The 27,261-nt window shown below is 38.5% G+C and overlaps 2 protein-coding genes across 13 annotated transcripts in view; one reads left to right on the top strand and one right to left on the bottom strand.

The window, feature by feature from the left end:
* The window catches only part of SULF2 (sulfatase 2), a 165,930-nt gene that overhangs the window by 60,740 nt on the left and 77,929 nt on the right, over positions 1–27,261 (bottom strand). For 5 of the 12 annotated variants that reach the window (XM_069806006.1, XM_069805915.1, XM_069805971.1 and 2 more), the window contains one exon: positions 4,885–5,132. The exons of 1 other annotated variant lie outside the window; for it this stretch is intronic. In XM_069806006.1, the coding sequence (XP_069662107.1) occupies positions 4,885–5,059 (175 nt within the window). In that variant the 5' untranslated portion in view covers positions 5,060–5,132. Of the gene's footprint in view, positions 1–4,884; positions 5,133–6,994; positions 7,017–11,169; positions 11,324–11,417; positions 11,619–11,639; positions 11,992–27,261 lie in introns of those variants that run through there. 6 more of the 12 variants (XM_069805950.1, XM_069805935.1, XM_069805959.1 and 3 more) reach the window with 6 other exon arrangements.
* Positions 10,691–11,323, top strand: LOC138688088 (uncharacterized). Its single transcript, XM_069798646.1, has one exon. It carries the CDS (start codon positions 10,691–10,693, stop codon positions 11,321–11,323), a length of 633 nt encoding a protein of 210 aa, XP_069654747.1.

The following is a 27,261-nucleotide window of genomic DNA, read 5'->3' as shown; positions in this document are numbered from 1 at the left end:
TAATTTCCGTAACCAGCCCACTGAGCTCTATCTATCCACTTGATCCATTTTGATAATTGTGTTACCTAAAACTCTCTAAATTTTCTTAGGCTCGGTTCTGCAGAATCAGATTTTCAGATGACTACTTGAGACAGATAACACCATGTACTTTATAACCATCATCTAAAAACAAGCAAGCAAGTTTAACTGGTAGGGACCTGGATGAATTGGGGTAACAGGAGTAAAAGTCTTTTTGCCAACAATTACTAAAAGCCACACTGCTGCCAAATGGCTGTTCTGTTTCCTGTTTAAGACAAGGCTTTGGACAAAGACTGGATCTTTAACATAGACATCCACCTAGCTAAGTCTGGATCCATATCAGAGTTCTTCCTACATGCAGAAACGCCAAGGATCAAAGAAAAAAAGACATTTGGTTTCCCTCATCTATCTGTGCCTGGTAGTTAAAACTGCATCAGAGTGAGTTACGCTTCATCTAGGAATAATTTCCATTTTCCAAAGAACTTGTAAAGGTACCTGTCATCAGCATGACCTTGCAAAGGAGAGTAAGCCTCTCCATCACCAACCCTCCCTTCTTGTTATGAGCAGGGAAAGTCAACAGACAACATGGAGATGAAGGTATGGGTTCATGCTGGAGTAGGGTTGGGGCTAACTTACCCAAGGTTGAGTTGGATTAATTGTTCAGCTTTAATCAATGCATCCTGCAACCATCTGGCACAAACTGTATGTTGTTTCTGTCAATAATGGGTTTAGGTTTCTTCTAAGCTCTTTAGGCAGGGATTTCATTATGAAATTGCAACAGTAAGTTGATTTGATACAGGGCACATTGATATAACCAGGAGTCAAAACCTAGAGGGAAAATGGTCATAAGCCATATACGAAATCTGACTCTCTGGCACCATGAAGGAAGGTTAATTGCTACTCTAGGTCATTTCACCTAAAAATTGCCATGGTATTAGTTTTCTTGAGATCATTTTGTTGGAACGAATATAAAAATGAGTGTTAAAAATCTGTTTGTGCATTTCTCAGGTCAGAGCACCTGTCACACCACTTTGTGACAAGAACCAAGGCAGGTTATTGCTCTCCCCCTTTAGAACTTGCTAAACTTCACATATCAAAAAGAAGTTTCTGAAGAAAGCAAGATTTTTGTTTCCATAACTGTGGGATAAGTGTTAGTGCTCAAAGACACTAACAGTACAGTTAACAATTGTAACCGTCAATTATACATTATGTGAGCCTGAAAACTGTGGATGTTTCCTCTGTGTTGTCTTATGAGCTAGCCCAAGCATAAACAGGCAGACCGAAAGAATGTTTTGTCATCTCAATATTAAAATACAATTTAACAATCCCTTTAAATGACAGAGGCATCTGTGCATAAATAACAGTACATGTTAAGACTCCCCTTGGGGACAGTAACCTCCTTTAATAAAACTGCTGTAATGACAAGGCCCGATATATCAACAGTCTTTAATACAAAAACATATGATCTAATCTGCTTCCCCAGCTTGAGAACTAATACAGAGTGACAGATCAGTGGAAGGTAAAAATCCAGCATACTCTTCTGTACAATCTTAAATAGGCCAGCTTTAAATATTTTAAACAGCATTAAACCAGCCAACCAAAACTTATTTTCTTCAGCTTGCCTCCAATGCAAACATAAAATTGTGAGAAAAAGTAGAAATTGATCCTTCTGTGCCAGAAGATTAGTTATGTGTTAATCAGCAACTGGAACCTCACCAAATCACTTTTTGAGTTCGAAAACCTTCTGGGGTTTCATTAGTGGATGTACCAAGGGAAGTCATCCTTCGAAGTGTCAATACTTAATTCAGAAAATGTTACCTGTCTAAAACCACTGATAACAAATAAAAATGATTTAGTAGTTAAATGTGAAATTTTTAAGCTATTTAAAAAATATATCCATTGGACTACTGTGAAAATATGAAAGTTTAATCAATTTGATGTATTCAAGCTGCTAAATGAACAAAGTAAAGCAAAACCTAGGCTGAAATTCCACTTGAAATTTGTGCAGTATCCATAACTTTGCTTAGTGTGTCTTCACAGTTCACTTTAGGGATAAGGCTGATATTTTGACTAATATTAATGGAGAAAATATACCAGTTGTTTGTGAAATAATATTGACTTTCTCATTAGTTGTGTTTTGTTGTCAGAGGTCATAATTTACATGAGTTTTAGGGAGCTCCAGCTGTTGAAGAACTTAATACTAAGTCCCAAGTGACTTAGTTTACTCTGAAGCACAATTTGAGAAGTGGTATCCATACACAGATAAGTTAACTGAACCCCAGAATGTTAATTAACTGTCCCCTAAAGCCTTCTATTTTTATCCTATTTGACCCTCATTAGACACCCTTTTCACATCTTCATTTCCTTTTTTTCCTTATATTTAATTTTAACGAAGCTCTAAGGCCCTAATCTCCATGTATGATAACTAAGAAAAATTATCTTCCATGTCACTTTTGTAGTTTTTCAGAGGAAGATGTAGGAACATACAAGTCATCTCTCAGATTCCTCTAACGTGGCTGAAATATCTTCTAAATAATCAGATCTTTCTCCAGCTATGAGTTAATGAAATAAGCTGGTTTGTTAAACCACAGCAATATGGTAGGCAAACCTAATTAAACAGGAGATGCTGAGTCCATCACACAGGGGACATAAGCATTATACTAACTTGGACTTACATGGCTCTAATGGGGAAAAAAAATGTCTCTGTTTCTAATTAATTCTTTCTCCTCGTCAGTATATTCCTCTTTATATTCTGCTTGTCAGTACAACTCTTTTGATTAGACAGTCAACTGAGCATGTATGTTTCGGTGGTTCTTGGTGTTCTCATTTCTCTTCTCCCATTTGTATCCATTACAATTTACACTTGTTCTCCTTTGACCTGGAGATTCTGCATCCTTTTCATCAGCCCCTCATCAGTCTTTTCATTTTTTCAATACAAGGCTGAGGTTTGGCTTCCCAAGTAAAGCTCATGATTAACAGTAGTACAAATTAAAAAAAAGTTGTACTCCTTTCCTGAAACGATGACATTCTCTTTCTGGTAAACTCCACCTGCTACTGGTACATTGTTAAATCTACCTTAAATTAAATAAGGGAAAGGCTGTTAAGGGCACTTGAAATTGGGTTGTCTTCCCTTTTGCCTCAAAAGTAGCCACAAAAGAACAATGCAAACTACAACACCCATCAGTTACAGAATATTCTTAGCAACAGATGAAATCTTAGTTATGCACAGCTTTCTCTGCTACACTTCCATAGCTTCCAAGTTTTCCTTAGCTTTTATTTGTAATTCACATCTTGTTTTCATCTTTCTTAAATGCATTAACCACAATCCCACAAATGGCAATTTTGATTAACTTGGACAGCTCACCAGACAACAGACAAGAATAAAAATTAATTCAAACAAATATTGGGGTCTCACAAAGCCATTAGTGGCAAATGATGAATATCAAATCTCAGCTTCATCAAATGGATTTTCCTTAGTTAGATCCTAATTTGTGTGGACATATGCCCATTATGCTTGAAATCGGAAAGCATCAGATTATCAGAGAAGAGAAATATACTGCCCAAAGGACTTAGACAATTGCATCAGAAACAAGCAGGCTAGCATAAAATAGAAGATGATAAATTTTTTAGGACCACCTTCTGAGCCTGCAAGATAATGTACTTAGGTTCTTTTGGACATACATTATTGAAACTGCTTTATTTGTGATCCAAATAACCATTAAAAAAAAAAAAGTGACGACAACAACAACAACAAATCTTCTGATCCTACTAATTTGAATTAGATTTGTATTTGGTGGGGTTACTGCCATAGCAGGCTTTCCAACCACCTTTGAGAAGAATGTGACATCTATGGTGCTGCAGACATGCAGTAATACTGATAAAAAGGAATCATCTGTAAGAATACTGCCGCATTGCTGTTTAACTTCTCAACTAGATGAGTAAGTGTGTAAGTAATAGAAGTTGACTAACTTTACTATTGTGTTCTGTTTCTTCTGTGAGGTCTGTTTTCCAATTTTTCCCATCCATACTAGAAATTTGATGCAGTAACTGTCAAAAAAACCCACCAGACCACACATACACAAGATCTCATCTTTCAGATGATCCAGGCTTTATACTCACTAAAAAGCATATTTCTAATGCAAAATTATTAAACTAGTCTGTGTTAATCACTTCTCCTAACTACAGACAACATTTGGTAAATATAAGCTTGTTCAGATAACAGAACAAAACCCAAACTCTTGTCAGTTAATTCATTATTCCAGATCATTAGGCAAAGCATGTGTTTAATCTTCATCTCCTTTCTTCAACAATTAACACAGCGTTGAGTAACACAGTAGAACCTTTTCATACAAAGTGATTTTGGTCAGTCATTAACTACACATCTAAATGGACAATACCAAGAATAGTATGACTACGTTAGGTAACATTTAAGTAATTAAAATTAAAATTGTATATGCAATGAATGTCTGCAATTACACAAAAAAATGTGGGTAATTACATGGTGCAATAATCACTCATGAATTTAAACCTACTGCTTTAGCCTGTAGCTTCCCAGGTTGTACTTGCAACTGCCAGAAGCATAGTTTAGGTGTCTAGATGAAGACAGATAAGGAGGAATCTCATATTTCCACAGAAACAGGAAGTTTGACATTCTGAGACTAACATTTGCTGTCCTTGAACTGCATGCAGACAGAAAGTATTTTCTACATAAAGGTAGGTTTAAACTTTTGCTACTTGTTCTTCCTATCATTTTCCACACTGAAAAAAAAAAAAAAAAGGATAATTATTTTGAACGCAAGAATCTAGCTTCAAGGAGAAGCAGCGCCATACTCGTTAGCTAAAATTCTCTTTATGTCGGGCTCTTACCAAGTTCTACATCCTGATCATCAGTAAGAACAAGGATGATGTTTGGGCGGATGTTTCTACGGTCTCTTTGAAATCTTCCCTTCAGACGCTGATTTAACAGGAAAGCTGAACTTCCATCCAACAGTGATAAAACAGTCATCATGAATAATCCAAGGACAATACTATGCTGTGCCATATTGTGCTGATTTAGTGTTCTCTCTGAACAAGGTAGGTTAATGGCTTCTATTTCTTTTTTGTTTGCAGGTCTCCTATAAGGGAGAGGGAAACAAGTATTTATTTATACCTTGACCCTTCTGCCCCACCAAGGAACAGCAAGGTTCTCTTCAAAGAAGTAAAAAGCAATATACTTGAAATAATCTAACTCCTAAGAAAAAAACCAACCAAACAACAACAAAGCAACTGAATATTTTTCTAGTGCCAGCTAGAAGCAGAAACTTGAAAAATTCACAGTTCATAAGCCGTTACCAACACAGGCAATGAAGTTTCACTCTGTGCTCAAATTTGGCAGCAAGTTAAGGATTTAGCATGGTATCAAACTCTTACTTTTCCTTTGCTACTTATAAAAAGCAATCTTCTTCCTTAAAGTTCTGGGATGTTTTGCGATGACATTTTTGTTTACTGCATCAAAAATGCAGATGTTGAAGAAAAAAACCCCACATCTACCCATATTTTTAAACAGGACTGTGGTAAAATTTACTGAGTTAACAACACATTTGCGAATTCATACAGGATCCTCAGATAGAAGACTTGTTATACACTGATTTATCTTACAAATTTCATTAGAGAGCAGAGCTGCCCATATCTTGGAAATATGGTATGATACTGTTTGAAGTCTACTACAGCTTTGATGTTAGTGTGATATCCCTTCAGCATTTCTGTTGGTTTCCAAGATTTTTTTTTTTTTTAAATATCGTTATTATTAATGAACACATTTGAAGGCCCTTTACTGCAAACGTTTGGGAATGGATGCACCAGAATAATTTGCACTGCCTATGACTTCTCTCCATCATAAATACAATGCCCTAAAATTGACTTGTTTGCAAAACAGAGCATGTCTAACTGGTACTGCTCCTGTAGATGAGCCAATAAAAAATTCTTAGCAATTCCTACAAAGAGATTCCAAAAAATGAATAAGCACACTGAAGAATTTTTGAAATTATAGTTTTGCTGAGTGATCTTCTGGTATAAAGGGATTTTCTCTTGCTTTTGGAAGTCAAATGAACAGTACAAAACTGTATTGAAAATATCAAGTACTAATTATTTCATCAGATCCAGTGATCAATGAGTCAGTTTTTGATGAATTCCCTGCTTGCTGCCTGCCTTTTCCTGGACTGTTGCCAATGATCTCTTGTAATGCAGTGAAAAATCAATTAAAAATGACACAAGGGAGACTATCTGCTTTTTGTAAAGACCAGAAATGGCTGAGTAGAAAGAACCTAGCACAGTGTGTTTTTACCCAAAGAAATACATTGGCTATTCTGTCCCTAAAGCCGTTTGGGAAAACAGTTTTTCCTTCAGCAGATTATTTCATAGTCACATTATTACTTCATCTCTGTTAGTGTCTGTTCTTTGAGATAAACTTTGATTAAGAAAGTTCTCATGCAATAGCAAAACCACTGGTCTGAAAAATTATACTCGGCTTCTATGCTTATTTAAGAAATGTGTATTGAATTTTCATATAAGTCAACAGATACATAGCTATAGTATGATGCAATATTTATTAGGGCCGCTTTCCAAAAATGTACACTAATATGGTTTTGAGGAAATGAAAAATCCTTCTTGTTTACTAGTCCCTCCAGTCAGTTTCACAGACAGGTGAAATTAACTTTTTTCATACAAACTAAAAATTGATTTTAAATATCCTAGCACTTGTTCCAATGGGTATGGAAAGAGAAAAGTCTAACTTCCTAAGTTTACAGATACAGCTTTAGTACCTCTGCTGCTGCTCAGAGATTTGGCAGGCTATAGCAGAAGGAACACCGACAAGTCCTATCAATTTTCATTCCTTGTACTCAGAATTCCATCTGCAGCAGTACAACTGGGAAGAATCACGTCAGATTCAATGTGTTGCTACTGTCCAGAGTAGTCAAAAGTAGCTTAAGAGGCAAACCTGGATCTGTTTCAAAAGGGGAGGGAGTGTGTGGAAGTTTAGCAGGCACATATTCCTGGACATCAGCTTTGAGGGGAGGGGGTAAAGAAATGGCTTCTGCTCTTCAGGAATTACTCCACATATACTTCTGTTTAAAAAAAATAAACTGACAACATAGGTGTTTTCATTACACACAAACATTTTTCTGAAGGTCTAAAAGTTAATGTGTTTTTGTTTTGCTCTATACTAGCCAATAGCTTCTCGAAATAATAGCATTTACTGACTTTTCTTGCAGCATTTAGAATGCTGTCCATTCTTGTTATATCTGCTCATAACTACATTCACTGTAGAGTATTATGCATGTAACAGTCTTCCTTGCGTTTTTTTCACTTCTTTTAAACAAATGCGTGGAAGTAACCTCACGACCTCATTGCCTCTCTCCCCTCAGCCTGTCTTTTCCTCACAGTTTATTGCCCCTCACTCACTGCGTTGTATCTAAAAATAGAAGTTGTCCCCAGCTCAGACAGATGCTTACCTACCTGTAAAAAACTTAACGCATTTGAGGATGTACATAAACTGCTACTCCACAGCTATTTTATCCACACCTACATATTTATGGTTAAAAGAATTAGTTATCTCTGAGAGGATACTGCGGGTGGAGGAGAGAATTTCATGTCAAGTACAACAGACATCTTCTACCAAACCTGTTACTTCTTTCTCAAGCTCCTCCTCAATGAAGATTTTTCAACTATTCTGATGCATTATGTTCCTATTATTATCTGGGTAAGTACTGCTGGGAACCAACTCAAAGTATGTAATTATGTGCAAAACTCATACCAATAACTAGGTAAGAAAATTAAGGCAATTTTAGAAAATAACCTACTTCTTGAAGTATGTATTCATAAAAGACAGACATGCCACAACTAACAGCATAACTGCATATATGCAGTAAAATCTAAAAGCCAACTTTAAATAGTTCTCAGAATAGCAGCAGCAGAGTCTCTCGCATGGATTGCCAGTGGTCAAATATAGATTGATTTTTTTTAACCCCTAGCCTTTGGTGAACTTCAGGGAAGAAACATGACATGAAGTCTCTCTTAACAGTTCTTTCCCCATTGCTGTCAAGAAGTTTAATCTGCAACTCATAGATAAAGCCAGAAGAGTTCCACAGCAGTGCCCCAATCTGCCTTCACTTTTAATATAGCACCCTCTCCAGTGATGCATTTTCATCTGAGTGGTACAGATGGTCCACTGCTTTATGTGCCTCTGCAGGCCATCCTCCAATATTAAAGACGCTTAATCTGTAGTGGCTCTCACGAGAATTAGGTATGCCTCTTATTTTCTCCCAGATTACACATATGAACTTGACAAGTCTGGTCACTCCTGTTTTATAGGAAAGTGCTATCAGAAATTTATGAAATGTTCTTCAGCTGGGGCATCAAGCTGAGCTTTATTAAGCCTATGAAACCTCCTAGCAGGCTGCTTTAGAGAAAGCCTGGTCCTCTTATTTTCTATGGTTTACGGTTGAGTTTAACAAGTCCCTGACTCCCTTCATAGCCTGAATTAGATACAGCTGCCTCCTTTTGTTCTTAACTCCTGCTAGTATGGGGAATGAGAATAGAGCCAAACTTAATTCTCCTGTGTGGCAACACAGAACATTACACTAAGTCACATTATAAATGTTGAAGAGATAAAGCCAGACTTCAGCACATTTATTCTATTTATAAAAGAATGGAGCCAGGTTCTGTTCCCAAGTAGCATTTACACTAAGGAAAAACTTATTTTTAATACTGCTGACAGTTATTAATGTCAGTTCTACGGCAGCACAGGGAGGATGTACAGGGATGACCGGTGTCAGTTCTACCCCCGGATGGTATTTTTAATATGCTGTTGATTAGTATTGCTTGGCAGAGATTAACAGGCACTGTGTGCAAAACCAGTAACTGAGAGTGGCTTGCGCACACTGGTACTCCCAACCTTGCTAATGCAAGTCCTAGCACAACTGTCCCATGCACAGGCCCAGTGCAACTTCACTAAAGTCAAATAATTAAGTTATTCCAATATAATCAAGAGTAGTATCTGACTTTTCCTGTAACAGAAAAGGTACAAACATGTAACAAATTAATTTGTGTATCAAATATGTAAGTTAATCCTGCTTCGAGCCTAATTCTAGAAAGCTGTTTCTAGTTATGTTTACATTAACAGGTTTTTTGTTTTTTTTTTTTTTTAAATAAGCATAATGCAAAACACTAAATACAGAATTGGTATGGCAAGCTCAACTCGCCCAGCAGCCACCATGGAACAGGGTAACAGCATGTAAGCCACACAGTGGAACTGCACAATAAGGGAAAACTGGTTAGCAAGAAGCAGTGCACACCTGCTCTAAATACGGCTGGAGCCAATACCAGGTGTATTATTTAAGCAGACTTAGGTGTGCCATTTGTCCAATGTTTAAATTCATTGAAATACATGGTGCTGGAGCCCTTCCCTAGCAACCAGCCCAATTAAAGCCACTTTGCCAGTTAAATAGATTCAGTAGTGCTGCTGTTCTTTTAACTCTTGAGTCACTCCTATACATCCGGGTTTGGTTATGGTAACTCCTTTTTCACTGAAGCTGCCAACCATCATATTTTGTTCGTAAGAGATAAACACATTTTTATACGTGGATTGGGAAGAATCTTGTTTGCAATCAAACAAGATTCTCAGGGGAAGGCTGGTACCAACATTACTGCTGTAATCTAACAACATGCTATGTTTACTTATAGTTTTGTACTTTCTGATTTTTTTTTTCCCCAGGCAGTCAAAAACTTACGAGAAAGTACAAAATCAAACCCCCATTGCTAAATGTGACTCTCAAAGATTACAGCTGTGCTGATTTACCTGCACAAACTACAGCTAAAGTATTTTTATTTGCAAGTACCTACAATTTCTTCAGAAGTCAGGAACAGAGCTTCCAGACTTACTAGAGCACTGAATTACTATTCAGATGTGTTCTTCTGACTCGCTTTCCTTATGCTGGTGAACTCTATACCAAAGCTAAATATTTATCACAGGGAAGCTTACTTGCACTGCAGAATCTCCTCCCTATTCTATAACTTCATTTTAAATAAAACTGAATTATAAATTGGTTATAAATTTCCCTAGGACTTGATATTTTAAAAAGTGTTTCAAACAGCACAATATACTTTCCACAAATGCATACTATTATTTCTGTTCATTGCTTGATTGTTACTACTAGAGCTTTCCAGTAATACGCACAAAATTAGTCAGTCCTCAGATAGGTTAAATTGCTATTTGGATCCCCCAAATCCACAATAATAAACATGCTTTTCTGCACCACGTGCAACAATGACCCAACAACAGCTTGAAAGAGATTAAGAACTAGTTCCCTATTATACTTATTATCTTCACCTATTTATAAATAATAAAGATACACAGTCTTTGACTTTAAAGATAATTATATTAACTTGTATTAAGTACAGCAATAACCACAGACTTTCACTTCTGAAAATACCAGAAGGGAATGAATGCAAGCGCTTTAAGACAGAAAAAGTAGGCAAGAACAGTTACCATTATACAACTACCTTCTACCAAGCAAACAGATTGTTTTGTAGCCCCACGCATCAAAAGACTCACGCTGCGTACATACATACGCAAACACATACAGGCATCCAGTACACGTATTAGCCGTACACGCACGGTAATTTGCTAAGTGCTATGGCATCGGTCGTCTTTGGAAACTCTTTCCCGCACAGCCACAACCGGCGCGACTACCGCTCACCGACCACGGGGATACCTCCAGCGAGAGGCCAGCACGCACACGTCCCCTCCAGCACCCACCGCCGCCAGGACCGTGCCCTCTCCTCCCCGCACAAGGGGGGCGCGGCCCGATCCCCCCCCTCCCCCAGCAGGGTTAAGAGCTACCGGGCTGGCACCGAGCGCCCGCCCTGCCGCGCCGGGGCAGGCAGCAGCCTCGCGGCCGGGAGGGCCGAAGGGCGGTGGCGCTCCGGGGCAGCTCCCGCCGCACCAGAGCGGGCCGGCCCGGGGCAGCGGGGGTGCAGCTATCCCGACGGCAGGACCGCATCGCCTCTCCTCCAGCCTCCGCCTGTCCGGTACCCGGCGCCCCTCGTCCGCCCTCCCAGCCCCAAGCCTCCTTTCTCGCAACGCCTCATTCAACTCCCGGCCCCGCCCGTTACCTATGCAGCAGGAGCGCGGCCAGACCCGCTCGCCGCCTCCTGCATTAGACCCTCCGCCCAGGCTCCCCGCTACGGCAGCCCGGCGCGGCCTCCGAGAGCCACGGATGCGAGGGCACCGCCGCCCAGCCGCTCCCGGGCTCCGCGCCGTCCCTAGCCGGGGAGGCGGGCGGGAAGGAGGGCTCCAAACCCCCCTTCCAGCGCTCCCTGCGCGGGCAGCGCAGCAGCGGCCGCCGCCGGCGCACACTCACCCGCCGAGCTGGCGCTCAGCCCTGCCGTGCTACGGCCGGCGCTCTGACAGCTCGCCTGCGGAGCCCGGCGGGGCGGCGAAGAGCATCCTCCGGCCGTGGCGCCGGGCAGCGGCCGAAGCCCGTTTCCCGAACAAGCGTTTAGAGGAAGCGCTCGGCCGGCTGCTGCCCCACCTCTTCTTCCTCCTCTCCCTTCTTCTTTTCCCGTTTAAAAAGTTCATTTACCTCGAGGATCCTCCTCCCAGGATTGACGCAACGCCCCGGCGGCGCGCAGAGAGGAAACCTGTTCCACCAGCCCCCGGCTCGTTCAAAGTCCGGCGGCAGCCCCGCGGGCTGCAGCTCTGCCCTCCAGGCAGGAGGCGGCGGGGGCGCAGCTCCGCACCCCAGCGCGCAGGGGGGAACCGGCGAGGCCCCAGAGACAGCCCCCCTCAACGGGGAAGGGGCCGATGCCGAGCTGCCGCTGGGGGCACGAAGCCTTTATAAGCAAAGGGCGGTAGTCCACGGAGGTGTGGGGAGGGCGAGTTGATTGCCCCTCGTCGTTTACGCTCTTCTTGTCTCCTAGTGCTAGCGTTGGCCCTGCGCGGCTGACCTCCCCCTAAGCGCTGCTGGGCTGCGGAGGGAGGCGAGAGACTCCAAAGCGGGTGAGGGGCTGGGCTCTGCCTGGGGCCCTGCACCGGGACACCTGTGGCGGGAGAGCTTGACGACTTCTCATAGTGTGCTGGGAACACGGAGCCCCTTCCCCTTGTGCGGTTGAAATTAAAGGACTCCATTAGTAGTTAAGAAAAGCTTAACCAAGCTCTTCGAGGTAGGGACTGTGTTTGCAGCAGGAGCCATCTACACTGCTTGGAACCACTTACATTCTGCTCCTAGAATTTAATAGTGCTTGCATAAATATCTAAACGTAATACTTCCATGGGATTCTTTAAGGACCTTCTAAATACCTATCTTTCAAAGATACTGGTACATTAATATGTCAACAGAATGTAAGAGTAAGACATTTTCTTCTAGCATTCCCATGTTGAGAGTGTGACACGTGCAACACAGGTTACGGCAGAACTTCCTGACAGCTATTATTACATCTGATAGTGAATTATCCATGGAGTAGGCCACAGATCACAAATTCCAGTGTGTCTAAGTTTTTATTTTGAATTTGTATCTTTAAAATATGCATTAGAAAACATATGTCTGAAAACAAAAATAACTTTAGGCCACTATTTTTATCATAAAATGATGCTACAGTGAAAATGGTTTATGTGGTTGAAAATGGACAGGATATAGTTTTCCTGTGCAAGAACAACAACCAATGGAAGAGGAGGAGTAAGAAACAGGTTAGAAAAAGAAGAGTCTATCATTTCCCTACTCAAGTCAAAATACACACTTAAACAGATGCAGAGCCAGCGAGGAAATACGATGGTTCTTGAAAATGCTATAGGAAAATGACTAGCTGTAGTTTTAAGGAAAAAAGCCAGAGCAGAAGGGATTCACAGAAAGAACTATAGAGTTCTAGAAGTAAGTATTTTGAAAAGCAATGCAAGATCTATCTATCTATCTAAATACTTCTGTTCCACCTATGATTTATCTGGATTTTTGCTTTAAAACAAGCATTGCCTCCAATGACCTAATTCGGACTTTGCTGGAGAAGGCAAAGGTCTTGAAGCTTTTTTCATAGTTGGCTACATTCTTGGCTACACATACACTGACCCTAAATTAGCAAAAAGTGAAATGGCACAATTCCTCCAAATACAGCTATTTCACTGCTAAGGTACCAAGTGTGCTCCTATACTGACAGGAATAAACAATACAAGTGAAGCACTTTATGTCAGTACAACTGCGTCCACACTAGGGGCTGCAACAGCATAACTGTATTGGTGTAAGTAAACCGCTCCCTAACAGCAGGTTATACTAACACAAAAGCCATGTGTAAAACAGGAGCTACATCTTGCTAACATTTTGATAAAATTGTTATATTGCTTTCTGAGATAACGTTTGACCTTTTTCTAGTGGCTTTCATCTCACAATAAAACAATTTACAGACAATTTTTACAACACACCTGTGAGCTATGATGTTCTGATTCTGCACATTTTAGATATTAATTAGTGTCAGATAAGGCAGCTGAGTCACCCAGAGCCAAACAGACTTTCAGCAACAAGGCCAGGAACAGAACCAGGAACCCAGCATTGTGCTGTCCTAACCACAGGCCAACAGTTTGCCATCTGCAACATACAACCTTTACAAACTATCTCTAAAGGGACTCCAAACAGTAACTACCAAGCCAAAAGAAAATACAAAGTTTTACACAGTGGTCCACATTTTACATTGGAGAATAAAATGGACAAGCTCCCTGTTTAAAACATAATTTTTCTAGAGCACTGTAAATGGGATTTTTCATTATAAGACCTAATATAAAGCTACCTTGTGAATTTTCATTAATATAAACTACAAGCAACAAAGATGTACTAGTGACGTTAGTATGGCAATCTAAATTTGATTTAACATCACTGGAAAATCTGTCGCAATAGATTGCTCATTTCAACAAAAGGGTATATTCACCTCACAGTGAGTGCATGTAATTTCCATTAATGTTAATGGGAGTTATGCAAGTGCATTAAAAGGATAATATACCCCCTGGTCTGAGACAACCCTGCAAAGTGAAAGGTGCTTCCTCTTGAAGAGAATGGGGTTTCCATCTCATGCATTTCAAAAGAACTTGTTCTGGCACTGTTACAAAACAGGATGGATAACAACTATTATGCATACTTGGTGAATAGTTTCCAAAGTTAAAGCAGTTTAGTGATTTCAGCTAGTTTTCCTATTGCCAAAAATTTGAGGGATATAGATATATTTAAAACACTGTGGTTTATTTGAAGTCTAGGGCAACAAAATCATGTGAAATTACTGGTAAAACAAGAAGGTCTGAAAGCCTACTGGTGCAATGAGAAAGGAACTTTTTAGGTGTCTACTTTTTAAATAAAACAAACTCTTTCATTCACTACCTGGAAAAGGATTCCATTGGTGTACATAGATCATCACAACGGATCAGGAGTTCAAAAGATAAAATGAAGAAACAAGATCACTCCCTTTCACTCCCACACCAGAGCTTTTTCACTGTGCATCACCAACTAAATTTCAGATTTCTCTCACAGTATGCCATTGAACAGCTTTGAGTTATTTTACTGTACCTCAAATAACAAGTGTTGCCTATTACCTAAATAATTTGTCTAAAAAAAATATGCCAGGATATACCTATTAAAATTAGGAGAAAATAGACATGCAGGCATTTCTTTAAATATCATCACACATCTATCTGCATCATTAGGCGCATAAATCCCTCCAAAAATTTAATCTACAGTTTCTCTGTACACCTGACTTCCAAGTAGCTTGGCACAGAAAAATATATTGAACAATGCATGTTGGACTGTTAACTAAACTATGGATTTGCACATAAAGGGGAACCACTTTGATCCAGTTGGCAGGTAGCAGCGATCCACAACATTATCTTTTCATCAGTTCTGAGACAACAGCTGAAACTCAAGGGTGTAACAAGCACTCATGGGGAACTCACCCCCCAAAATGGAGCACAACAGGAAGAGCAGCATGTCAGCGATACAAAGAAGCAACTTCTGGGAAACGAGAAGACAGTCAGAGAGAGTCCAAGTCATTAAAAAAACACCCCAAAAATAGAAGATAGGCAACATGCTGCGCAAGGCATGTCTTTTTCACTGTTGCCAAATACATTGTGCTTTCAGAGCTCAAACATTGTTCTCTTCTCACATTACATGAAAGAGAAAAGAAGGGCTGGCTTTCACATTTTTACATACTTCAGTCAATGCCTTCCAACTCTTCTTCAGACTTGCTAATCTTTATAGTAACTCATCATATGTAAACCTCTCAAACCATTAGTCATTTTGATTTCCCCTCTCTGCTTTTATATTTTTTAATGTATACACACATGCTCTGAGACCTAGAAATAAAGCCAGCAACAGAACATGAGTCTGATCTCCCTTGCTTTTCCTCAGTGTAATTTATTACAGTAATCAGTCCAGAGTTATACTAATTACACTGGTCAGAGCCCTTATGGCAGTACAGAGTTTAATTTTTTACTTCTTTAAACAACTGCATTTCAGCTGCATAAAATGTGTAAATACTGCTTCAACAACAAATCAGAATGCTATTAGAAGGCATAAACAGCACAATGCGGTCCACTCCTTGATACCTCACATTGCATGCGATTTATGCCACAGACTCCAGATCAATATGATTTTGTGGGCAATTGCTCCACTCTTATCTTTTAAAGTCAAGTTGCACTTTCTATAAATATGCAATCAATTTATACGGGAAAACAGTTTATATGTTTTGAGGTACGGTGAAAATGGAAAAGGGGAACACAGCCAAGAAAAGAAAGGAGAAGGGAAAAATTCACCTTGCTTGATTGATCCAAATGCTAAGCAAAGAAATGCATTATACTCTTCTGGGTGAAAAAATAAAGATTAAGTATAGTACACTGTATGAATTTAGTTACAACTATGAGTTTACAATGTGTCAAGGCTTAAACTAGTTCTAGTTTAAGACTAATCAAATGAATTTTGATCATAACACACAACAGTGGATGCAAGTTACTTAGCAAAATACTGAAGCAGCAAAGATGATGGGGAAGTTGTAACAGTAACAAAAGTAACACCCCAGTGCACTGACAAAAGTGATAGCTTATCTATTTGGACAACAAACCCAAACCAAATCTTTCCTGGAAAGCCAAACAGAAATTCATAAGAAAACACTATTAGAATGATCCTGAAGTTCACATACAAAATTAATATATGTGTTCTAAGCATTAATATAATTAATAAGGCTCAAAGATGCATCTGAAGATCTATACAGAGGATGCAAATTCAATGAACTATTGTTGGTCACACAGCCCATATAAATTAGAAAAGAGAACAGTTGTGAAAAAAGCAGGCCTCCTTTTTCCGCATTTATAAATTACCCTTAGAATAGCTGCTTGTAAGCCAGCAATGATTTAATAATTTATTTTAATAAAGAACTTTTCTTTTCATAAAGAATTCAGAATTTTTTTGTACATCCTGATCTAATTTTCCCTTGTAGGCTTTCAACACATTTTAGTATGATGCTGAGGCTGCCTCCTGTTCTGATAGCTGGATGTTGAAAATGTATGGATATGGAGCAATGGGACAAACAATGTATTCAATTGATTATTAACTAATGATTAGCTGCAATCTCAGCATAAGTCAGTATGTGATGCAAAATGTGAAAGACTATTATATTCACTTTTACTAAAACTTCTCTTAGAAATCAATAACCATTGCCCTTATCAAATAACATCTCCTAAGAAAATAGTAAAGTATGTAACGATAAAATACTTGGTGCCTATCTAAAACCAACTATGCTCTGATTTGAAAGTATTAGAACAGAAAAATGTATAATCAACTGATACCAGATAGATAGAGCAGCAGGCCTCACCTTAATGTAACACTACAATGGTCACTTTTTCTGTGGCCCACCGTGCATTTAATGTTAGTCAAGGATCTATCTGCATGACCACATTATCTCCATCTATCTCCAGTAGAGCACTCCTGGCACCCTGAATGGTCACTGTCATGTCCTGCCTCTCAATAGCTCCTCAAATTGGAGCAGGTACACAGTGTACGTTATATACTCTTCATCATATAAAGGTTTGGGTTGTGGTTTTTAGGTTCAGATGAATTTGCTGCACCTACAGCAGAAGTACCTTCGCTTACAAAGGCCTATTCTGTAGGCACAAAATCTGAAGGGATGCAACTGGACTTCACCACCATTAGGAAAGCTACAGCTTACTGTTTACTTACTCTGCTTTTCATTATGCCTTCTAATTATTACTGTTTACCTATTCTCCCTCTCTACCGTGAATAATTTTAATAATAATACAGATATCTGGATCTGAATATTTATATATTCTAAGCTGGACTTCAATTGCACAATTTTAAGAAATATTAGGAGAGCAAATTACACAATTGCCAGCATTTTGCACACACAAAGAAGGCTAAGTCATTTTCTTATTCGGTTGCCTCAATAACACAAGTGAGGCGAAGCTTATGGTGGGATGTGATACCTGTTATTAGATCAACTGCTACACGTGGGAAGGAACAGACACACCCTCAGGTATACCAAGCACTTCTTGAAGTCTGAAATAGAAACAGCAATCTTCAAAGCTAAACTGCTCTGAGTTTAACTAATGTGTTAATCAAGCCATCTGAAAGAAAAGTAGCTCATATCTCTGATATAGGGAGGCTTGCTAACAAAGAAAGAGGAGACATAGCTTGATCTGTTAAAACAAAGAAGTAACTCATCTCCTGAAAAACATAGACTTATTACTGAGTTGGGAATACAAGAGAAATCAGAAGAGAGGTTAAGAAAATTATAATACCTATAAAACCAGTATCTCTAACGAGTCCATAATTTTTACCTTTTAACAGAGTCATGAATTTTAATATTGAAGCATATCTTTTGAAGGTGCTGTGTAGATGTCCCTTGGGGGTCAGGACTGATTCATCAGAGATGGAATGGTTACTTTATGAGAAATGTTCACCTACCAGTCATTGGCATCTCTCACTTATTGATCATCTGCAAGGACCTTGGGGGTTTCTTAACTCACTTTCTGTAAGGTCATTTGGTGGGTTTGGTTATGCAGGTTATTTCCTCTGGGGACTATGGAGCTGTATCAGCAAGTAGATATGCAGTTTTAAAAGTGTTATGGTAGCTTCATTACTCTCAGTACAGGTAACATGCAGTCATTTGAAAGATTTAATGCATATGTTATGAATTCTTAAAATACAAATTATTATATTTTGAAAAAGTTGCTTTTTAATTACAAATCAACAATTTCTTCCCCCCCCCCCCGCCCAAGTCCCAAGGGCAGAGATTATTTATATAATGTCTAAAGGACACTAGAGCCATCCAAATGCTTTCTACTGCATTCAAAACAACGAGAAAAATACTGAAACAGAAACACGTCCCACCCCTGCTAAAGAATGCTTTACTTTCATTTCCAGAAAGTTAAAAATAAAGTTGAATCTACATGTGAGCTTTAGCATCACTCCTCTACCTTTAGAGTTTGCAATCTCCTATAATGAAGTGACAATTAAGATTCCTGCATGCAAGAAAACCCAGATCATGACTACAATACTATACTATCAAGAGCTACTGAGCCAGTGATGTCTGAAATGTGCTTTGCAAACCTGTTTCTTCCTCTTCTCATCTTTTGTGTTAAATTTTTTTTAATACATTTGTATAAATAGATCCGATTTTTATTCATCTTTCAAAAATTTCAGGCTGATTATAGAGTTGTCTAAAGTGCTAAAAATAAGTCTTCAGCTACTGTCTGTGTTCAGAGCCCTGTGCAATTAGATCCTTCTTTCATACTTTGTATAACAAGATAAAAGATTCCAATTCTGTAATCTGACTAGCATTCTGGTCTTCCACCCAATTATCTTAGTTTCAACCTTTTATTTTCTTTCTATCACATAAATACCCATTTCAGGTGATTAATATCTACGTTTTCTTCATGTGTAGAGCATATTACAAGATCCAACTGAGCCGCATTGCTATTCAATACCATAATCATAATTTCTCTTTTCATTTGAGAAAAATACGTCGCTCTGTCATTTTCTCTAGATTCACAAGCAGCACCCTCTCTATTTGCCATTTAAACCTCTCCTAACTCTTCATCATTGTAGGAGCATCACTGGCTACAGCTGTATTTGGCATAGAACAAATTGAGCCTGATTGGTCCCTCTAAACATCGTTTTGTTTTTTTATTTTTTTATTTTTAAACATCACAGCTGCCCTTTCTGGCTTAGGATACATATTATTTCTGATTTCAAACATTCCTTGAAAATTATGTCTGATCCTGAATTCAGAGAGAATTTTATTACTAACTTTAGTAGAAGCACAGTCTATATTTCTATCACTGCAAAGCTTCTGCATTACCAGTGAGCAGCAAATTACAAGTAAGATATCTTACACATAGTAAGTCTTATTTACATACCTAAAATGGAGTGAACTGATTTTTCAGGAGTGGTTAGCACCCACAGGAAACAGTTCTGAAAATTTATGTAGCTTTCCTTAGGTCCTGAAATTGTAGCTGAACACTCTTGACATTTGGCAATGCAACCTTTTTATTTGTACTTTAGTTAGCTTTACATTATTTGCATGCCTCATCACTCTCATGGTTGATTACAGTAATAATTCTTGAGAAACTTGCTGGTCCCAAAGTGTAACAGAGATCAACTACCTCCCCTGCCAAATTGGAGTGTCTGACATGAGAATATCTGAGTGTATTTCTTCAGGAATTGAAGAGACTATTTTTCAAGACAAGACTGGATGCTCTTAGTTGGAAAAAGTCCTTGCCAGACACTGAAAAGTTGATATGTAAATTGTAGATGCAGAGCAAATTGTTAAAATGAGATTTTAAACTCAAAATCTATTTTTTCAGATTTGGCTGTTAGGTTTTTCCTGAATAAAACCATGTAGTATCAGCAAAAAGCTCCTGGAGGTACCTATCAAGTCACCACGCAGATTTCTAGAGTGATAAAACCAAAAAAATTAACTACTATCCTTCAAGTATGAATGATGGTAGAGCGCCAATCAATATTTATAGTTCAGTATTAAAATGTTTTGAATTTTGTTTACTAGCAAAGAAATAGGTCAAGACAAACTTCAGGCTTAATCATTTCCAGCTGAATAGATTTTAAAAAGGCCAAAATCTTTCATGAAGTGGAATGTTTTACCCCAGGAACTCTGGCTGTAGTAGTATGTAATTCCAAGGCGGATTTCCTACTCACCAGCAGATTTTTGGCTTGCATACTTCTAAATGCACACAAGATCACACACCAAATTTTGTTCTGACATGCATCAGTTTAATACAAAGTAACTGAAATAGCCTAGTGTATTTTACCAAGAAGAAAGTATTTTAAGTGAACAACAAAAAAAAAATTTCACCAAAAGCACCGTGACACACTTGCTAAATGAGAATCTATTCACTACTCCCAGTTTTATGATTAAAACCTCTAAAATGCCTAGAGCAATTTTAATTTTTTAAAAACTATCTTGGGCATAAAATTCTTGCAAAACATGGTGGTTCCAATATCTAGGATATGGAAAGAGGAGAAATATATGCAAATAATATCCCAGTCTCAGGCTCATCAAGTCAAAATCAAAATGAGTTATATCAGGTAGCACCTGTTTAGAATGCTTGCTTTTAAATGCTGCATGAATTAGTAGATATTTGAAACTTAAAGCAGTGTGTTATCTGCCAGAAGGAAGCTGGTAACACTTCAAATGCTAACAACAATGGAAAACATGTTAATCTTTTATGGACAGTAATATCTTTTAAAATAATAATACCTCCCCCCTTAATATCTCTTAAAAATCATCTTTATTTGAACCACACTAAAACTGAATGATAAGAAGTTAGAAGTAATATTTCATCTCCTTGTGCAGATCTTTCAACATATTGTTTATGCCCTACAAAGAGACTGTGAAAGACTTTTCACCAACAATTGGGATAAAATGTCTCAAAATATAACATGTTTATTTTTACTTATTTTTTTAATGTAGATTGATATCTAGTCTATTAAAATTCAAAACAGTCAAAAGCAAAAGCACCCAAATAATCTTTCAAAATGTGGAAATACTTCTGTTTAAAAATAGTACGCACAAAGAAAAAAAGGTAGCATTTTGAAAGTGTTCTTAGATTTCAGTCAGCAATTTGTCAAAACCAATGACATATATTCATTTGATATATTCAGCTGCAGTTTTTAAAGACAAAAATATTAAGGTTGGAACCTTCTCCTCCCAGCTAACTCCTCCTCCTCCCCCACCTGATAATTCCCCTTTCTCATCCCACTGCTATAGATATGCCTAAAATAAACCCTTGGATCTGAACTCCAGATAGACAAGGGCCTGAATTTGTAGTTTGCAGCTTTTCCTAAAAACCAGCCAATTCCACACACCTTAAAAAAAAAAGTTCCCACTTGGAATTCAAATCACTAAGGTTAGTATTGTTCTAGAGCTGTTTTGGTTTGGTGGTGGGAGTTTTTTTCTGCTATGTGGCACAAGTTTTTGACCATGAATTTTAGTTTAGAACAAGATTTTTGGGCTGAGCCTCTTCCTTTGCAGTTCAGTGTAAATTCAGCCTATATCAGTATATGAACTGCACATACCAATCATCCAGAACAAGCCCATGCAGAATTACCTGGATGAATCCAGGTACTTTAAAAGAAATTCTGCAGAAAGAAACAACAGGAAAGCTATTCCAGAGTTACTACTACAGACTGCCAGATCTGAGTATAAGGTGTGAACGACCAGCCATTTCCCACTGTATTTAATCTTTTGCAATTCAAACTCTAAGCCTGCTCTTTGGCTGACACTGCAGAACAGTAAGATGACAACTGCATCAGGACACTACATTATCATATGGCAGTGTAGATCAGATCTGAGGTAATTTTGCAGTTAAATTAAACTTGACTATCTTTGGCTTTTTCTAGATGAAAATATAAAAGTTATAATTCTGTTAAGATTTTTAGGTTAACTGGTTTTGCATATCTTACATTCTCTAATAGTAGCTTCTTACCTATTGCTTTTCATAATTAGATCTCGAAGGGTTTTACAAATTAGGTATTGAATACTTGTTATATTGATTGAGAAACTGAACTGTAGAAGGGTAAAATGGCTTACTCAAGGTCAATTCAACAGGTCAGTGATCCATCTAGGAACAGACATCCCGGGCTCCAAAACACTGTTCTATTTGCCAGGTTAGCAGCTTCCAACTTGAAGCCCACGGACCTCTAGGGCTCTGCAGATTAAATCTCTAGGCTACATAATATGTAATCATTTGCTTTGCTTACCATAGTTTCTATATGTGCATCAGAACATATGAACTATCCCACGCTAACAGCTCTCCTTGATACTCCAGCACATGGAAGATCTTTCAGATTAGTGTTGCCAATGAAGGTCTCGGACAACTATGCTCTGAACTGTCGCCCACTTAGATAACTACAGCAATTATGTAGGGCTATAGACAATACACACTCAAATAATGCTATTGAGAAGCAAGCATATGAGGACCACCCTGTACTCTGGAGAAGCCTACAGGGCAAACAAGTTACTATGTGTGTGTACATGCATCTGTTGAGTGTCAACTAAGGTATACTCCAGCACTTACTGCAGTGGGCAATATGCACATATGTTTCTGGGGTGCAGGATGAAGCAGAAGAGGGGGAGAGGGAGAAGGACAAGGGGAATGGTGGGGTACAATGTCAGAGGAGGTAACAACCTTCCCATGCAACACACAGACATATACACCAACTGGTGTTAAATTAAAACGGAAACACTCCATAATGCAACCTTAGTAAAGCAGTTCATACTTTCCATATCTGGTATTCTGGACTGTCTGAAGACTCAGGTAGACACATCCATATTGATGACAATGCTCAAGTGCTCAATTGCTCAAGAACCATGAAGCAAGCAGTTAGAACAGACAGTCTCAAAGAATAAGTAAATAACTAGGATTCTGATAGAATCACATAACTTCAGTTACTTATAATTTATCCAAGCCCTGTCCAATTTGTGAGGAAAAAAAGGCAAGTAGGAAAACACCAATATATTTATGACAGAAAGTCATGATTCAGGATCTTGCTAAAACAGTCAATAGGCAGTCTGTTTACTTTGATCCCCTAAGGATCTGTACTGCTTTTGGCTGGGATATAGTTAATTGTCTTCAGGGTAGCTAATATGGTTCTATGTTTTAGATTTGTGATTAAAACAAGTGTTTACAACACACCAACGTTTCAGTTATTGCTGAGCAGTGCTTACATAGCATCAAGGCCTTTTCTGCTTCTCACGCTGTCCTGCCAGAGAGCAGGCTTGGGGAGGGGCAGGACACAGCCAGGACAGCTGACCCCAACTGACCAAAGACATATTCCATACCATATGACATCATGCTCAGCAGTAAAAAGCTGGGGGAAGAAGGAGGAAAGAAGGACAGTTGGATTTATGGCGTTTGTCTTCCCAAGTAACCATTATGCGTGATGGAGCCCTGCTTTCCTCGAGATGGCTGAAGACCTGCCTGCCGATGGGAAGCAGTGAATGAATTCCTTGTTTTGCTTTGCTAGCGACGTAGATTTTGCTTTACCTATTAAATTGTCTTTATTTCAACCCACAAGTTTTTGCTTTTTTACCCTTCTCACTGTCTCCCCTATCCCACTGCAGGGGAATGAGCAAGTGGCTGTGTGGGGCTTAGCTGCCTGCTGGGGTTAAGCCACAACAGGATCACAGACACCAAGCCCAAGAACAAAAAAAGATGGAAAAAAATTTGCAGCTGAGTGCTCAAGATCCAGAAGAAAATACCATGCTCCAGCTGAGTCCCTTTCATCAGTCCTTAACTGATGCCTCTGCTGTAAGAGATTTTGAGAGACTAAAACGTTTATTAAAACTTAAGCATAATGCAGATTTGTCTGTTGCAGAGTTGATAATAGGCAATGGTGATAACTCTCAAAATTTGCATAGCTATACTAGTTTGTACCTAACTACAAACTTGCCTTGAGGATGCTGACATACATGTCATGCACTCTCTCTTCAAATCATTGAGACACTCCACTGCCGCTAACAGCATCTGAAGTTAGAAAGCACTGCTCATCAGTTTTTACCCTGTGATCAAATTTGAACATCAGAGAAACCTCAAGGGCTTGTTTTGACTTTTGAAAACACTTCTTTCTTAGACTAGAGCCTTTTTCTTCAAGAAGCACATCTTTCCTTCCCTTCTCAACAATCTCTGCAAGTTCTAATTTTCCACACACATTCCCAGTTGTGAGCACGTGGCTGACAAATCTAGAGGTACAAACCACAAGCTGAGTGCTAGAAAACTCTTTGCTGCTGGAACCATGATTAAAAAAAAAAAAACAAACTGAATTTTTAGGAAGGCCTGAATGGATCAAATCAATAACAAAAGGGCTGACTTTAAGCCATTCTGCTAGTTCAGACATGTTAAAAAATGTTGTTGGGGTAACTTCATCCCTTGTGCTGGATCAGGTGTCACTTCTCCCATAGTTCACCAGAATAAATCATGAGCTTGGTTCAGTCTGGCAAAAAGACAGATCTAAATCTAGTTTATACTTCCAGATAATCCAGTACTGCACAGATCTAATCTTAATGACCACAAATGCAATCTGCAAATGTTATTCTCCTTGCTTTAAAACAGAGTTAGGTAGTAGCAGTGTTAACATTTGCTTATCAAACCTAAACACAAGGCAAAGAAACTGAAACTCTCTATTTAGCAGGCTGTGTTACAAAGCAGGAGCTCCTCAAACTTTTTACGACAGTAATCTCATAGTAAGCCTTCTCAAAAAGTTTATAGAAGATATTTCTCTTCTTTCAGTTTGCAATGTGCTGATCTCCTTATCCTCTCACTGGTAAGTCTGACAAAAATGAATTCAGAGAAAAGTTCATTAGACCTGCCCCAGTGACTATAACAGTGATGAACTAAGGTAAACTAGAAGCTTAAGTTTCTTAGTAGCTTGATCAGTTTAATGGAAAGGAACAATTAAATACTGTGGCAAATAGTTATAGCACGGACACAGATACTATTAACTGAAGTTGGATTTTTAAACCTTAAGTAACATCAGAAGCAGCTAGACTACGTAAGATACATATCAGTCCCTGATTGTCCCCTTTCCATGTCAGCTCTGTGACATAAACAATGTTATCTCAGTGATTTTCCCCATACCACTTTTACTGAAATAGACAACATCATATAAATGGTCCAACTACACTGGTCTGAGGCAGTGTACGTGAAATTGTAGTTTATGTTTAGCAGCACTATTATGTAAGAGTAGAATAACCAACCTCTTCAGTTTTTACAACCTGAAGTGTATTGCATTTAAAAATAGTCTTACAGGTCATTCTACATCTGTGTTTATATGATGACAAATTCTTCTATAATTTCAGCATTGAAATATTTTGTCCCCATTCTGACACATTATCGTAAAGTCTAAGGATTACAGTAAGGATGGCTATTCCTAGGGGCATAATATTAGCTGCATAGGAGATTGATGTTGGTAGCTACAATGAAGCATCACAGCACTATCTCTGCAGATAACAGAGCATTAGAAGTTCTCTTGCTGACCTACAGCTCTAAAAATAAATGCTGAGTGACTTGAATAGCTTTGCAGCAGCTCATAAGTTAAAAAGATTGAACTACAATAGACAAATTAAATACAGCATTGTGAATTCTTCAGGTCCAATTAAAATGTGTATAATTTGAAGCTTGCATTTTCACATACTTTTGTACATACTGATACTCAGATAATACTGCAATTCAATATTAAACACACATATGAAGCTACACGACAAACACAGGTAACACTCAAGCCTCATACTATCTTGATTTCAATGAAGAAATGTTTTTCAAAAATTTGGACAATGCTCCCATGCATTTAGCAACTATTAAATTTTAGTAACTCCATAAATCAAGTGTGATGCATCCTGAAAATCTTTTAAATACTCTCCAGCATTGTTGATATTTACAACTTTATTAATACTTCTTTCTACCTTTTCTGACTTAGTAGTACACATGGGAAGAGTCTTACCATGACTTACCACAAAGGTCAAGCAGATTATTAAGTAACTAATTCTGGGGAATTGGATGAAGTCTGAGCGGGTGCCTCAGTGAGCATCTTCAAGCAGGAAGATATGTGTTTATTATGATTTTAAATTATTGCTTCAGATGTTTATGACCACAAAAGGCATCTTGTTCTCCCAGTACTCTTCTAGAATACAGTCAAAAGTAACAGAAAGCAACAATCAAATCTGAGAAACGGCACAGTAACACAAAGCAATTTTCAAAGTTGATAGCTACTAGTAATACACAGAACATCAAATTGTTTTCATCTCCCTCTTAGAAAGCTTCCTTAAAAAATTAGACCTGCAGATGTAAGATATTTCATACCACTACAATGTGCACTGCCATTCAGCTCACACTTTATCTCCTTGTCACATCTACTTTCCCATAGTTCAGAAATTCTTTGGGATGCAGTCTGACTATCTGGTACTGGACCCATTCCCTCTGTTGGTCTATAGACAGTGGGAAAACAGCATGTTCTAACATCAAAGGCAAGCAATTGCAACAGGAAAACCAGGCTGAAACAAGAAGTAGGTATTCCTAGACAGAGAAGTCAACCAGACCTAGATAAGTAAATATTCCTAGGAAGAAAAGACAACTAGATCTAGATAAGTAGGTAGAGGAAGTAGTTTATAGCCTGAGTTTCCTCCCTCCAGTTAGTCATCTTCCTTAATTCAGTCAGCTGAAATAATATGTATGATTAAAAATTTTCTGTGAAAGGAAGAGGTTAGGAAAATAGACAGTGTCAAATACACGCTCCATGGTTTTAGACTACACAGAACGTACTTAAAAGAAAATGAATGGAATAATAAAGTGTCATCTTAGTTTACACCTGCCTATACTGCTGCCAGTATTTCTTCATATACTTCATACACAGCAGAAAACTCACAAAACCTTCTCTGCCCACCTGATTTGTATTGGCAAGATCACAAGTATTATATAGTGGCATCTAAATAGTGACTTACTATGTTCTGTCAGCAAAGTTTTTAAAGAAGCTCTACTATAGAAGTTCATAAGTAAGATTCAGTCTTTATCAACAGTTTCGGGGCAAACAGGAAAAAAAATAATGAGGCAAAAAATTGGAGTCTCAAAATTCTAAAGCTCTGGTCCCCAACAAACCATTTTAAGCATATAAAGAGACACGGGCAGTGGAGACTAACCTAAGGCTTTTAAGTTTG

This window comes from Haliaeetus albicilla, chromosome 2 (assembly GCF_947461875.1).
Source record: "Haliaeetus albicilla chromosome 2, bHalAlb1.1, whole genome shotgun sequence".
NCBI lineage: Eukaryota > Metazoa > Chordata > Aves > Accipitriformes > Accipitridae > Haliaeetus > Haliaeetus albicilla.
The sequence above is the reverse complement of the archived record's forward strand: the minus strand, read 5'-3'. Positions and strand labels throughout refer to the sequence as shown.

Bases quoted from the DNA above. Each gene is read 5' to 3' on its own strand.
- LOC138688088 (XM_069798646.1), top strand. From the start codon at position 10,691: ATGGCATCGGTCGTCTTTGGAAACTCTTTCCCGCACAGCCACAACCGG.